At 44.3% G+C, this 15,163-nt stretch overlaps 1 protein-coding gene across 1 annotated transcript in view; it reads left to right on the top strand.

Moving 5' to 3' along the window:
* TMEM91 (transmembrane protein 91) overlaps positions 1-14,764 on the top strand; it is an 85,685-nt gene extending 70,921 nt beyond the window's left edge. Inside the window, exons 2-3 of the mRNA XM_053689098.1 lie at positions 13,420-13,563; positions 14,284-14,764. Coding sequence (XP_053545073.1) covers positions 13,420-13,563; positions 14,284-14,442 — 303 coding nt within the window. The 3' untranslated portion in view covers positions 14,443-14,764. The remainder of the gene's footprint in view (positions 1-13,419; positions 13,564-14,283) is intronic.
* Positions 14,765-15,163: the final 399 nt, after the last annotated feature.

The raw sequence follows: 15,163 nt of genomic DNA, 5'->3' as shown, positions 1-15,163 counted from the left end.
TGAAAGATGCCCTGAATACGGGATCAGCAACACACAAACCCAGTTAATTCCCCCCAAACATGAGACCAAGCTTCATCTTGAGGGTAAAACAGAATGTGTTTATTGAGGGCTATATGCCCAGTATTTATGCAGAACTCCCCTAGGAGACCAGATGGGGGGTTGGAAGAGATTAGATAGAGGGAAGACGCCCTTTTACAGGATACAATAGAATTACATTACTTAACCAGATAAACAATTAAACACAAGAAAACAATGGAGTCCTTTTTCACACCTGGCAGTCTGAACTCTGGAGGTGATTAAATAATGTGAACGCTTATCACTTAAACTTAATTACAGTAAACAATAGCTGCTGCCAGGAAACCTGTCTTTAGAAAATAGTTTCTCAAAGCTGAACAAAGTTAACCCTTCCAGTACTGACAGAGGGGTCTGTCACACGGCTCCCTCCTGGTGGGACACTCCGGCAGACCTGGCTTGACCCTTTGGCGGGTCAACTTGGGGATGACCGGACTAGGAGGTGGTAGGCATGTCAGTTTGTTGGGACAATCCATCTGTATTCCCGTTATGAGAGAGAATTCCTGTCCGTATAAATAAGGGTTTAACTTCTTCAGTGAATAATAAAGAAAGAAGGCGCCACCATAGTGCACAATCAGATGTATAGAACACGCCAATAAAACAAGTAAGGCGCCTTTGTCCAGTAAGCTCTGTCTACAACAAGACCTGCAGAGCCTCTCCTCCTGGGTGATCCGTCCGAACCATCTCTATACCGTCTTGGAGGGACCGAAGTTCGCCTAGCATGATCCATACTGCAATCAAGATTTCCAGCAGGAATCCTCAGCAAGAAAAACACTCCTTGAAGTCTGGAACCAGGAAAGAGGTCGAATCCACAGCAACAGGACCCTATAAAGACCCACTAGGGGGCCCTCCACTGTCAAAATCCACATTCCTGTGCAGATCTGGCTGTGTGGAACAGTAGATAGAGCAATATTGGCTATTACAAGACCAGCCGGCTCTGTGAAACGGATGCTGGATACAGCTTTCCTTTGTCATCGCCGCTCTCACATCAAGAAGGATATTAGAAACGAACCAGTGGGAGTTAGCTGGACGACTCTATAATAGTCCAGAAGGCGGTTGTGACACTTCTCAAGTGTCATATATCTTGTAAGTACGGTCTTACTTGTTTTATTGGCGTGTTCTATACATCTGATTGTGCACTATGGTGGCGCCTTCTTTCTTTATTATTCACTTCTGCAGAGTTTAACATCTTGGGACACCAACAAGAAATTTGAAGAAGCAGCCTGCCATCTGTTCCAGATTTAAGATTTGGATTTTGGACTAGTTGAACTGTCCATTTTGCATACCCATCACTTATCTCCAGTGGTGTGGTTTGGTTTGAATTTTTACTACACTTGTCACTATTTTATATGATTTATCCATCTACCTATAGGTATTTCATATCATACTGCACTATATGTTTATAACCCTTTTTATATTCACAGGTATTTTGGCGCACTGATTTTTTTGTATTAGTATTTTTTAACTTCTTCAGTGCCCAGCTTAGGGCTAAACAGTCCTTCAAAATCTCATCGGCTTCTTTACGAGTTTTTTGTACCTGCTCTTTATAGGTATCCACAAGCCCTTCATACTGACGTAGGTTGCCCTTGAGTTGCTGCACCTCACTATGAGCCAGCGTCAGCTTCTCCTCCAGTGTCGCTAAGTTTATCTTTAATGTTTCATGTTCCACTCTGAAGCTGGTGTTTTCTGCGGTCTGTTGGTGCAGCTTGTCTAGCAGAGATTCCCGCTCTAAACGCGCTTTTTCCTCTGCGCTCCTCTTCTCTCCCGCTAGCACTGTTACGTGATTGTTTAACGTGACCATTTCATCCTTTACTTGACTCTTCTCCTTCATCAGCGCATTGTAACGGGACTTCCACGTATCAATGGTGGATAGAGATTTACCAAGCTCAGCATCCTGGGGCTCAGCAGCAGGTGGGTCAGTCTCTGTGGCACGGATCTGGGCATGGGTAGTCACAGGGTTAACATCGGCGGGACCCATGGGAGCGTAGGCAGAAACAAGGGGGGCCAAGTTATTTCCAAGGAGAACATCAGCTGGTAAGTCCTTCATGACCCCCACATTCACAGGTCTAGCGTCCACTCCCCAATCCAAGCTTCATCTTGAGGGTAAAACAGAATGTGTTTATTGAGGGCTATATGCCCAGTATTTATGCAGAACTCCCCTAGGAGACCAGATGGGGGGTTGGAAGAGATTAGATAGAGGGAAGACGCCCTTTTACAGGATACAATAGAATTACATTACTTAACCAGATAAACAATTAAACACAAGAAAACAATGGAGTCCTTTTTCACACCTGGCAGTCTGAACTCTGGAGGTGATTAAACAATGTGAACGCTTATCACTTAAACTTAATTACAGTAAACAATAGCTGCTGCCAGGAAACCTGTCTTTAGAAAATAGTTTCTCAAAGCTGAACAAAGTTAACCCTTCCAGTACTGACAGAGGGGTCTGTCACACCCTCATATTTATAATAATAATATGCCCCTCATCGATCTACTAACAAACAATATGCCCCACATTGTCATATAATAATATGCCATTGCCCCTCATATGATATAACAATAATATATATCTATGCCCGATGCCCCTCGGCCTCTCTCATAGATCTCCCTGCTCTGCGACGCGTCCTCCTCCCCTCCCCTGCTGGTCCCAGTCCCAGTGTCCCACACTGACACACACAGACCCACCACTGTCTGACAGTGACTCACTCACCACGTCTCGTTGTTGTCGTCGACAGATTGTCACTGACTCCTGACCTCACTCCAGACCCAGTCCTGCGCTGCCTCAGCTTGCCTGCAATTCCCCCGGGCCCCACTGTGCTGACTGAGATTAGACGAGTTTCCTCCTGACTGAGTGACTCTGACTGCAGTGACAGGCTCCGTTGCTCCACCTCCTCCCTTCTAAGCATCGCACCAGTCACTCTGCTCTGTGCCTTGCCTGCCCTCCTCCTCATAATTCCCTGGCTAAAATTTGCACCGAAAAAAAAAAAAAATTAAATAAAAAAAATGTCAGGAATTTTTTTTGTCGTTTTAACTCAGCGGGGCCCCCCTGACTGCGGAGTCCGAGGCGGCCACCTTGCCCAAAGGCCGGCGCTGTGTCTTGTAGGATCTCAGCAAACTACTTAGTACAGGAATAGTAGTAGGGGTGGAGCTACGATTCCTGCAGCAGGTAGAGTGGCAACAGGTCCAAAGTGCAGGGGGACCAATAGTAGCCTGTCTATACATAGGCTTGTGCCTATGTGGTCATTATCTTTGTATAGATATTCATCATCATTATACAGCACAGGATATTCATCAGAGTATACATACTCATCATATACAGACTTTCAGAGCAGTATACTCATCAAGGTATGGTGTATAGAAACTCACATCATTATACAGCGCAGTGTGCTCACTGCCAGTGTATAAATACTAAGTATTGTTATAAAATGCAGCATGCAGTGTGTGTGTATATATATATATATATATATATACAAACACACACGCACACATATATATATATATATATATATACACACACACATATATATATACACACACATATATATATACACACACACATATATATATATATATATATATATACACACACACACACACATTGAGATAGAAATACATATATATATGTGTGTGTGTGTATAGCGCTACGGAATCTGTTGCCGCTCTACAAATAACTGCTAAAAATTATATATATATATATATATAATATTAGCATCAGAATGTGGCAGAAGGTTGCCACTTGTGCCGTTTGGCTCTTTTTGAAGCCACGTTTATTCTTGTGAAATTCCACAAATCGTAGTGTGTTGCACTTTAACAAGAATAAATGCGGCTCCAAAAAGAGCCAAATGGCACAAGCGGCCTCCTTCTACCGCTAATGAAGCATCTGAATGCCCTCATCTACTCAAAACCATTATACAGAGGAGCCTGTATATTATTACTATTGCTTATATAGAGTTACCTTCTATAGGATTTTTTACCTCATGGCTCTCTGTTGAATAGGTCTGTTGCTAAACAGTACAAAGGGTACTACATAACGGGTGTCCAATGACAAGGATTTGCGTTTGTGTAAAAAGCAGAGTGGAGGTCCAGGGGCCCAGCTGAGTGTGCAGTAAAAGTAAAAGCAACTGAGAGATGTAGTGATACGGCTCCTGTGTGACTGATCAGGAAGAGTAAAAAGCATTGCAGGATAAGATGCAGCCAGATATGTGAGGGGGATTCAGTACAGCAGACACTGCAGGAGGGAGGTGTTGTATTAACACAAACTCTGACAGACGCGCTCCCTACGCTTGGCTGCTCTGGTAATGAGAACAAACTCAGAGAGGAAGAGAGAGAGCCAGATGGAGATAAATCTGAACAAATGATGTGTGGGGGGTGGAACTGGTGTCTGTACACTGCCTCAGCTCTGTATACCTGTCATGGTGTAGTAGTGTGTGTCAGGGGAGGCCGGCACTGCTGCTGTCTGAATACCTGTCATGGTGTAGTAGTGTGTGATGGGGGAGGCTGGCACTGCTGCTGTCTGTATATGTGTCATGGTGTAGTAGTGTGTGTGTGAGGGGAGGCCGGCACCGCTGCTTTCTGAATATGGGACATGTTGTAGTAGTGTGTGTGAGGAGAGGCTGGCACTGCTGCTGTCGGTATATGTGTCATGGTGTAGTAGTGTGAGTGAGGGGGAGGCCGGCACCGCTGCTGTCTGTATATGTGACATGGTGTTGTAGTGTGTGTGTGAGGGGGAGGCCGGCACTGCTGCTGTCTGTATATGTGTCATGGTGTAGTAGTGTGTGTGAGGGGAGGCTGGCACTGCAGTTGTCTGTATATGTAACATGGTGTAGTAGTGTGTGTGAGGGGGAGGCCGGCACTGCTGCTGTCTGTGCTGTACTGTGCTATGTATATGAGTCATGGTGTAGTAGTGTGTGTGAGGGAAGGCTGGCACTGCAGTTGTCTGTATATGTGACATGGTGTAGTAGTGTGTGTGAGGGGGAGGCTGGCACTGCTGCTGTCTGTGCTGTGTATATGTGTCATGGTGTAGCAGTGTGTGTGAGGGGGAGGCAGGCACTGCTGCTGTATGTATATGTGTCATGGTGTAGTAGTGTGTGTGAGGGGGAGGCTGGCACTGCTGCTGTTGATATATGTGACATGGTGTAGTAGTGTGTGTGAGGGGGAGGCTGATACCACTGCTTTCTGTATATGTGACACTTTGTAGTAGTGTGTATGTGTGTGAATGGATGCTGGCACTGCTGCTGTCGGTATATATGTCATGGTGTAGTAGTGTGTGTGAGGGGGTGGCGGTCTCAGTCTGCTGCTGTCTGTGCTGTACCTGTGCTATGTATATGTGTCATGGTGTAGTAGTGTGTGTGTGAGGGGGAGGCTGACACTGCTGCTGTCTGTATACAGTATATGTGACATGGTGTAGTAGTGTGTGTGAAGGGAGGCTGGCACCGCTGCTGTCTGTATATGTGTCATGGTGTAGTAGTGTGTGTGAGGGGGTGGCGGTCTACTGCTGTCTGTGCTGTACCTCTACTATGTATATGTGTCATGGTGTAGTAGTGTGTGTGAGGGGGAGGCTGGCACTGCTGCTGTCTGTGCTGTACCTGTGCTATGTATATGTGTCATGGTGTAGTAGTGTGTGTGAGGGGGAGGCTGGCACTGCTGCTGTCTGTATATGTGTCATGGTGTAGTAGTGTGTGTGAGGGGGTGGCGGTCTCTGCTGCTGTCTGTGCTGTACCTGTGCTATGTATATGTGTCATGGTGTAGTAGTGTGTGTGAGGGGGAGGCTGGTACCGCTGTTTTCTGTATATGTGACATGGTGTATGAGTGTGGGTGAAGGGAGGCTGGCACCCCTGCTGTCTGTATATGTGTCATGGTGTAGTAGTGCGTGTGAAGGGAGGCTGGCTCCGCTGCTGTCGGTATATGTGTCATGGTGTAGTTGTGTGTGTGAGGGGAGGCTGGCTCCGCTGCTGTCGGTATATGTGTCATGGTGTAGTAGTGTTTGTGAGGGGAGGCCGGCACCACTGCTGTTGGTATATATGTCATGGTGTAGTAGTGTTTGTGAGGGGAGGCCGGCACCGCTGCTGTCGGTATATGTGTCATGGTGTACTAGTGTGTGTGAGGGGAGGCTAGCACCGCTGCTGTCTGTATATGTGTCACGGTGTAGTAGTGTGTGAGGGGGAGGCTGGTACCGCTGCTGTCTGTATATGTGTCATGGTGTAGTAGTGTGTGTGAGGGGAGGCTGGCACTGCTGCTGTCTGTGCTGTACCTGTGCTTTGTATATGTGTCATGGTGTTGTAGTGTGTGAGAGGGAGGCTAGCACTGCTGCTTTCTGTATATGTGTCATGGTGTAGTAGTGTGTGTGAGGGAGTGGCGGTCTCTGCTGCTGTCTGTGCTGTACCTGTGCTATGTATATGTGTCATGGTGTAGTAGTGTTTGTGAGGGGAGGCTGGAACTTCTGCTGTCTGTATATGTGTCATGGTGTAGTAGTGTGTGTGAGGGAAGGCTGGCACTGCTGCTGTCTGTGCTGTACCTGTGCTATGTATATGTGTCATGGTGTAGTAGTGTGTGTGAGGGGAGGCTGGAACTTCTGCTGTCTGTATATGTGTCATGGTGTAGTAGTGTGTGTGAGGGGAGGCTGGCACTGCTGCTGTCTGTGCTGTACCTGTGCTTTGTATATGTGTCATGGTGTTGTAGTGTGTGAGAGGGAGGCTGGCACTGCTGCTGTCTGTATATGTGTCATGGTGTAGTAGTGTGTGTGAGGGAGTGGCGGTCTCTGCTGCTGTCTGTGCTGTACCTGTGCTATGTATATGTGTCATGGTGTATTAGTGTGTGTGAGGGGGATGCTGATACTGTTGCTTTCTGTATATGTAACATGGTGTTGTAGTGTGTGTGTGAAGGGAGGCTGGCACCGCTGCTGTCGGTATATGTGACATGGTGTAGTAGTGTGTGTGAGGGGGAGGCTGGCACTGCTGCTGTCTGTGGTGTACCTGTGCTGTGTATCTGTGTCATAGGGTAGTAGTGTGTGTGAGGGGGAGGCTGGCACTACTGCTGTCAATCCAAAAGATAGTTCCAGAACCTGTGAGCAAAAGATGTGCCAGCTCAAAGGGTACAGCACAATACCCTGCAGCAAACAGTCATCAAAAATGAGCAGCACCACCAGTCTCTTCAACGGATTTATTAAAGAGGTACAATCTGTACAATGTAAGCAGCCAGACCACAAAACAAACGACGTTTCGGAACTAGTCCTTAGTCATGTATGGTTACACCTGGAATTAACACAACTTATAAACCCTCTTAAGCCACACACCCTACACACCTGTTTTACCTATTACGCCTGCAGTGCTCCAATCTAGTGGTCCTGAATACAACATCAGATAGTAAACTTAATCCATATTACACTTTATCCATATTATAATGCACAGATTATAAAAATAGGCTGTATTCCTAGAAAAAATGGTTAGAAACATTTTTTATCAATCTCATTATATTTCGAGGAATATCACAGAATATATACATCACATAGCTCACGAAACCCTTATAGGCATAAAGACCAATCTAGTTCCCTATTCATCCCCTTAGGGTGCATGGTGTCAAGTTTGCTGATCCAAAAGGCCTCCCTTCTTTTCAATATTTTAGTTCTATCACCTCCCCTCCTGGGGTGCCCTACGTGTTTCAAAATTTGAAACCTAAGTTGGCTCAGTTTATGGCCAACAGTCAAAAAAAAATCAGCTACAGGTGCATCAACCTATTTTGTTCTAATACTGCTCTTATGTTGGTTGATGCGTTCATAGAGAGTGCGAGTGGTCTCCCCAACATACCCCATCCTACATGGGCATTTAATATAATATACTGCAAAATCAGTCTTGCATGTGAAATGTCCCCTAATCTCAATTTTTTTACCTGTACCCGAATTACAGAAAAAAGGGCCTTTAATTATATTATTACAATTAGAGCAGCCAAGGCAAGGGAAACTACCAAAAAATTTTTTACCAATACATCCCTGAACTGTAACCTTAGAGGGACCAATATCAGAATGCACCAGCATATCTTTCAAATTCCTACCCCTCCTATATGCAGGCATCAGGGGTTCTCTGAACTCTACTACCTCACGGTTACACGTCTGTAAAATATGCCAGTGTTTAAAAATTATCTTGTGAATCCTAATACTCAGTTTAGAATATATGCTAACAAAAACCAACCTATTCGATTTCCTTTTGTCCCTAGCCTCTTATTGTCTAGGAATTTGCCGAACATTCTGAATTTCCTTTTGTATTCATTCTGGTGGATACTCCCTTAACTTAAACCGATCACCCATTTCAGCCAATCTCTGCCCTAGAGGGACGGTTTAAGACACAACCCGTCTTAAAGGGACATGAAACCCAAATTTTTTCTATCATGATTTAGAGAGAGCATGCAATTTTAAACAACTTTCTAATTTACTTCTATTATCTAATTTGCTTAGTTCTCTTGATATCGTTTGATGGAAAGCATATCTAGATATGCTCAGTAGAAGCTGATTGGTGGCTGCACATAGGTGCCTCGTGTGATCGGCTCACCAGTGTGCATTGCTATTTCTTCAACAAATTATATAATAGAAGTACATTGGAATGTTGTTTAAAATTGTATTCTCTACCTAAATCATTAAAGAAAACGTTTGGGTTTAGTGTCCCTTTAACCTTAGAAGTTGACTCCTTGGGAGAGATCTAATTAAAGAAGGGGGATGCATACTATTGTAGGGAAGAAGTGTGTTGCAATCTGTTTCTTATGTAGATCTACTACAAGACCATGGGTGTCCTTTAAAACCCTTGTGTCAAGGAAAACCACACTCTCCTCACTACATACCAGTTTAAATTTGATGTGGCGGGTTGCAGAGTTCAAATCATTTACAAACTTTTTCAGGATTATTCTTCAATTATTAAATATTGTCCTGAGCTGTAAGTATTTGTTTTTTGAAGATGATTATTACTTTCAGCTACAATGCACTGCCATGGGTTCCAATGTCACACCTACATACGCCAATATATACATAAATATTTATGAGGAGCAGTTTGTATATAGCCATCCATTATTTTTTTTATACAGCGCTACCTGGTGGCGATACATTGATGACATCTTTGGCGTGTGGCTGGGCGACATTGGAACCCTGGAAAAGTTTGTAAATTATTTGAACTCTGCAACCCGAGACATCAAATTTAAATTGGTATGCAGTGAGGAGAGTGTGGTTTTCCTTGACACAAGGGTTTTAAAGGACACCCATGGTCTTGTATTAGATCTACATAAGAAAGAAACAGGTTGCAACACACTTTTTCACTACAATAGTATGCATCACCCTTCTTTAATTAGATCTCTCCCAAGGAGCCAACTTCTAAGGGTAAGACGGGTTTTGTCTGAAACTGGCCCTGTGGGCAGAGATTGGCTGAAATGGGTGATCGGTTTAAGTTAAAGGGGGTATCCACCAGAATGAATACAAAAGGAAATTGAGAATGTTCGGCAAATTCCTAGACAATCCCTGCTGGAACAAAAAGAGGCTAGGGACAAAAGGAAATCGAATAGGTTGGTTTTTGTTAGCCAATATTCTAAACTGAGTATTAGGATTCACAAGATAATTTTTAAACACTGGCATATTTTACAGACGTGTAACCGTGAGGTAGTAGAGTTCAGAGAACCCCCAATGCCTGCATATAGGAGGGGTAGGAATTTGAAAGATATGCTGGTGCATGCTGATATTGGTCCCTCTAAGGTTACAGTTCAGGGATGTATTGGTAAAAAGAATTTTAGTATTTTCCCTTGCCTTGGCTGCTCTAATTGTAATAATATAATTAAAGGTCCTTTTTTCTTTTATTTGGGTACAGGTAAAAAATGTAAGATTAGGGGACATTTCACATGCAACACTGATTTTGCGGTATATTATATTAAATGCCCATGTGGGATGGGGTATGTTGGCGAGACCACCCGCACTGTCCGTAAATGCATCAACCAACATAAGAGCAGTATTAGAACAAAATAGGTTGATGCTCCTGTAGCTAATCATTTTTTGACTGTTGGCCATAATCTGTGCCAATTTAGGTTTCAGATTTTGGAGCACGTAGGGCACCCCAGGAGGGGAGGTGATAGCACTAAAATATTATAAAGAAGGAAGGCCTTTTGGATCAGCAAACTTGACACCATGCACCCTAAGGGGATGAATAGGGAACTAGATTGGTCTTTATGCCTATAAGAGTTTTGTGAGCTATGTGATGTATATATTCTGTGATATTCCTCGACATATAATGAGATCGATAAAAAATGTTTCTAACCATTTTTTCTAGCCTATTTTTATAATCTGTGCATTATAATATGGATAAAGTTTAATATGGATTAAGTTTTCTATCTGATGTATTTAGGGCCACTGCAGGTGTATTAGGCAAAACAGGTGTGTAGGAGGTGTGGCTTAAGAGGGTTTATAAGATGTGTTAATTTGAGGTGTAACCATACATTACTAAGGACTAGTTCCGAAACTTTGTTTGTTTTGTGGTCTGGCTGTTTAAATTGTACAGATTGTACCTCTTTAATAAATCTGTTGAAGAGACTGGTGGTGCTGCTCATTTTTGATGACTGACTGCTGCTGTCAATGCTATACCTGTAATGTGTCTATGTGTCATTTTGTAGTAGTGTGTGTGAGGGGAGGCTGGCACTGCTGCTGTCTGTGCGGCGTATATGTGTCTTGGTGTAGTAGTGTGTATGTTACAGGGAGGCCGGCATTGCAGATGTCTGTGCTATACCTGTGCTGTGTATATGTACTATGGTGTAGTAGTTTGTGTGAGGGGAGGCTGGCACTGCTGCTGTCTGTTGTACCTGTAATGTGTATATGTGTCTTGGTGTAGTAGTGTGTATGTTAGAGTGAGGCCGGCAATGCAGCTGTCTGTGCTATACCTGTGCTGTGTAAATGTATTATGGTGTAGTAGTGTATGTGAGGGGAGGCTAGCACTGCTGCTGTCTGTATATGTGACATGGTGTAATAGTGTGTGTGAGGGAGAGGCTAGCACTGCTGCTGTCTGTGCTGTACCTATGCTGTGTGATGGTGTAGTAGTGTGTGTGAGGGGGAGACTGGCACTGCTGCTGTCTGTATATGTGTTATGGTGTAGTAGTGTGTGTGAGGGAGAGGCTGGCACTGTTGCTGTCTGTGCTGTGTATGTCTGTTATCGTGTAGTAGTGTGTGAGGGGGATGCTGGTACTGCTGCTGTCTGTGCTGTGTATAGTGTCATGGTGTATTGTGTGTGTGAGGGGGAGGCTGGCACTGCTGCTGTCTGTGCTGTGCATATGTGTCATGGTGTAGTAGTGTGTGTGAGGGGGAGGCTGGCACTACTGCTCTCTGTGCTGTGTATAGTGTCATGGTGTAGTAGTGTGTGTGAGGGGGAGGCTGGCACTACTGCTGTCTGTGCTGTGTATATGTGTCCTGGTGTAGTAGTGTGTATGAGGGGGAGGCTGGCACTTCTGCTGTCTGTGCTGTGTATATGTGTCCTGGTGTAGTAGTGTGTGTGGGGGGAGGCTGGCACTGCTTCTTTTTGCCCTGTGTGTAGTGTCATTGTGTAGTAGTGTGTGTGAGGGGGAGGCTGGCACTGCTGCTTTTTGCCCTGTGTGTAGTGTCATGGTGTAGTAGTGTATGTGAGGGTGAGGCTGGCACTGTTGCTTTTTGTCTTGTGTATAGTGTCATGATGTAGTTGTTTGTGTAGGGGGGAGGCTGGTACTGCTGCTTTTTGTCATGTGTATAGTGTCATGGTGTAGTAGTGTGTGTGAGGGGGAGGCCGGCACTGCTGCTGTCTGTGCTTTACCTGTGTTTTGTATGGTGTAGTAATGTGTGTGAAAGGGAGGCTGACACTGCTGCTGTCTGTGTTGTGTATATGTGTCATGGTATAGTAGTGTGTGTAAGGGGGAGGCTGGCACTACTGCTGTCTGTGCTGTGTATATGTGTCATGGTATAGTAGTGTGTGTAAGGGGGAGGCTGGCACTACTGCTGTCTGTGCTGTGTATATGTGTGTAAGGGGGAGGCTGGCACTACTGCTATCTGTGCTGTGTATATGTATGTAAGGGGGAGGCTGGCACTACTGCTTTCTGTGCTGTGTATATGTGTCATGGTGTAGTAGTGTGTGTAAGGGGGAGGCTGGCACTACTGCTGTCTGTACTGTGTATATGTGCCATGATGTAGTAGTGTGTGTAAGGGGGAGGCTGGTGTAGTAGTGTGTATGTGAGGATGGCTGGCACTGCTGCTGTCTGTGCTGTGTATATGTGTCATGGTGTAGTAGTGTGTGTGTGTGAAAGGGAGGCTGGCACTTCTGCTTTCTGTACCTGTGCTATGTATATGTGCCATGATGTAATAGTGTGAGGCTGGCATTGCTACTGTCTGTGCTGTACCTGCGTTGTGTATATGTGTCGTGGTGTAGTAGTGTGTGTAAGGGGGAGGCTGGCACTACTGCTGTCTGTGCTGTGTATATGTGTCATGGTATAGTAGTGTGTGTAAGGGGGAGGCTGGCACTACTGCTGTCTGTGCTGTGTATAGTGTCATGGTGTAGTAGTGTGTGTAAGGGGGAGGCTGGCACTACTGCTGTCTGTGCTGTGTATATGTGTCATGGTATAGTAGTGTGTGTAAGGGGGAGGCTGACACTGCTGCTGTCTGTGCTGTGTATATGTGTCATGGTATAGTAGTGTGTGCAAGGGGGAGGCTGGCACTAGTGCTGTGTATATGTGTGTAAGGGGGAGGCTGGCACTACTGCTGTCTGTGCTGTGTATATGTGTGTAAGGGGGAGGCTGGCACTGCTGCTGTCTGTGCTGTGTATATGTGTCATGGTATAGTAGTGTGTGTAAGGGGGAGGCTGGCACTACTGCTGTCTGTGCTGTGTATATGTATGTAAGGGGGAGGCTGGCACTACTGCTTTCTGTGCTGTGTATATGTGTCATGGTGTAGTAGTGTGTGTAAGGGGGAGGCTGGCACTACTGCTGTCTGTACTGTGTATATGTGCCATGATGTAGTAGTGTGTGTAAGGGGGAGGCTGGTGTAGTAGTGTGTGTGTGTGAGGATGGCTGGCACTGCTGCTGTCTGTGCTGTGTATATGTGTCATGGTGCAGTAGTGTGTGTGTGAAAGGGAGGCTGGCACTTCTGCTTTCTGTACCTGTGCTATGTATATGTGCCATGATGTAATAGTGTGAGGCTGGCATTGCTACTGTCTGTGCTGTACCTGCGTTGTGTATATGTGTCATGGTGTAGTAGTGTGCATGAGGGTGAGGCTGGCACTGCAGTTGCCTCTCTCTCTCTATATATATATATATAATGTAGTTTCCTAGTACCGGCACTGTCCACTCACTATGTATCCCCTCTATACCCTACAGAACGACTCCTCTAGTGACAGTGACACAGATAGTGAAAGCCATTTCTCCCTTCTGCTCCCACAAGACTACCTGGGCTTGGCCGTTTTTTCTATGCTCTGCTGTTTCTGGCCTGTGGGAATTGCAGCATTTTTCCTCTCACAGAAGGTAAGTGACAGATGTATAACGCCCATAGATTTTGTCTGTCGCTTATGGTAACTCTTAATCTTAAAGGGACATAATACTCATAAGCTAAATCACTTGAAACTGATGCAGTATAACTGTAAAAAGCTGACAGGAAAATATCACCTGAGCATCTCTATGTAAAAAAGGAAGATATTTTACCTCACAATCTCCTCAGCTCAGCAGAGTAAGTTTTGTGTAAAAAGTTATACTCAGCTGCTCCCAACTGCAGGTAAAAAAATTTAAAAAAATGAAGAAATGAACAGCAGCCAATCAGCATCAGCAGTGCTGAGGTCATGAACTCTTACTGTGATCTCATGAGATTTGACTTAACTCTCATGAGATTTCATAGTAAGCTTCCTTTACCTGATTGGTGAAATAATATGAGAGTGCACGATGCTAGTCCCTTCAGATGTCCCAGGACAAACACACTAAAATGCTGCTTAGAAATCCTTTACAATGGGAGGTGGCTACTGAGGAACTTTTGAGGTAAAATATCTTTCTTTTTTACATAGAGATGTTCAGGAGATATTTTCTAGACAGCTTTTTACAGCTATGCTGCATCACTTTCAAGTGTTTAAACATTTGGGTATCATGGCCCTTTAAATTGCAAAATCTGGGGATCTGTACTTTGTTTTAGAATTAACTTAAAAGACTTTATCCTGATTGTATCGTGAATGATGTTTCTTTGTTTTTTTCCTACAGACCAACAAAGCGTCAGCGCAGGGCGACTATCATGGAGCTAGCGTGGCTTCTAGACAAACCTTCCTCCTGGCTGTTCTCTCAATATTCCTTGGCATCTGCACGTATGTTGGTGCGGTAGTGGCACTTATTGCATATTTGTCAAATCGAGCACCCACCTAATATGCCCAACGCATTACAGCAAGGAGGCTGCGCCTCAGCCCAGAGCAAAGACTGCGCACACGAAAACAAGGAGCCAGGATGGCCAGACATGATGTGCGCCAAAAACTAGGACTCAAACAAAAAAACTAAAAACTCAGCTCAGAAATTTGAGTCCTAATTGAATAGACTGTTACGATAATTGTATTACTTCTCTTGAAATAATTAGTCACATAAGCTAACAAGAAATTGGGAGGGGGACTCTGCTAATCCAAAGGAATATTTTGATTACAGTAAAAATACTACAAGTTTCAGTGATTATATAAATAAAAAAACTTACGTCTCATATGTGTTTATAGTGTAATGTTTGTTAACAGGACGATTATTCCAGTCATCAAAACCAACAATGTGATATCTAGAGGGTCATGTGAAAACTGAATAAATTTAGAGAATTATTTGACATCCCTATCAAATCTAGAGAGTGATATGAGATCCATGTTTTTTTTAGAAAGTCATGACAACCATGTGATATCTAGAGGGTCATATGACCGCTTTTTATATCTGGAGAATCATTTGACATCTTTAGCAATTCTAAAGAGCCATATGACAAGCATGTGATATTTAGATAGTCATGTGACTACCTTGTGATATCTAGCGGCTCATGTGACAGCTGTATATATCTGGAGAATAATTTCACATACTTAGCAATTCTAAATAGTCATATGACAGCCGTATAATTTGTTGA

This window comes from Bombina bombina, chromosome 7, assembly GCF_027579735.1.
Source record: "Bombina bombina isolate aBomBom1 chromosome 7, aBomBom1.pri, whole genome shotgun sequence".
Lineage (NCBI taxonomy): Eukaryota > Metazoa > Chordata > Amphibia > Anura > Bombinatoridae > Bombina > Bombina bombina.
This window is presented reverse-complemented; position numbering and strand designations above follow the sequence as displayed.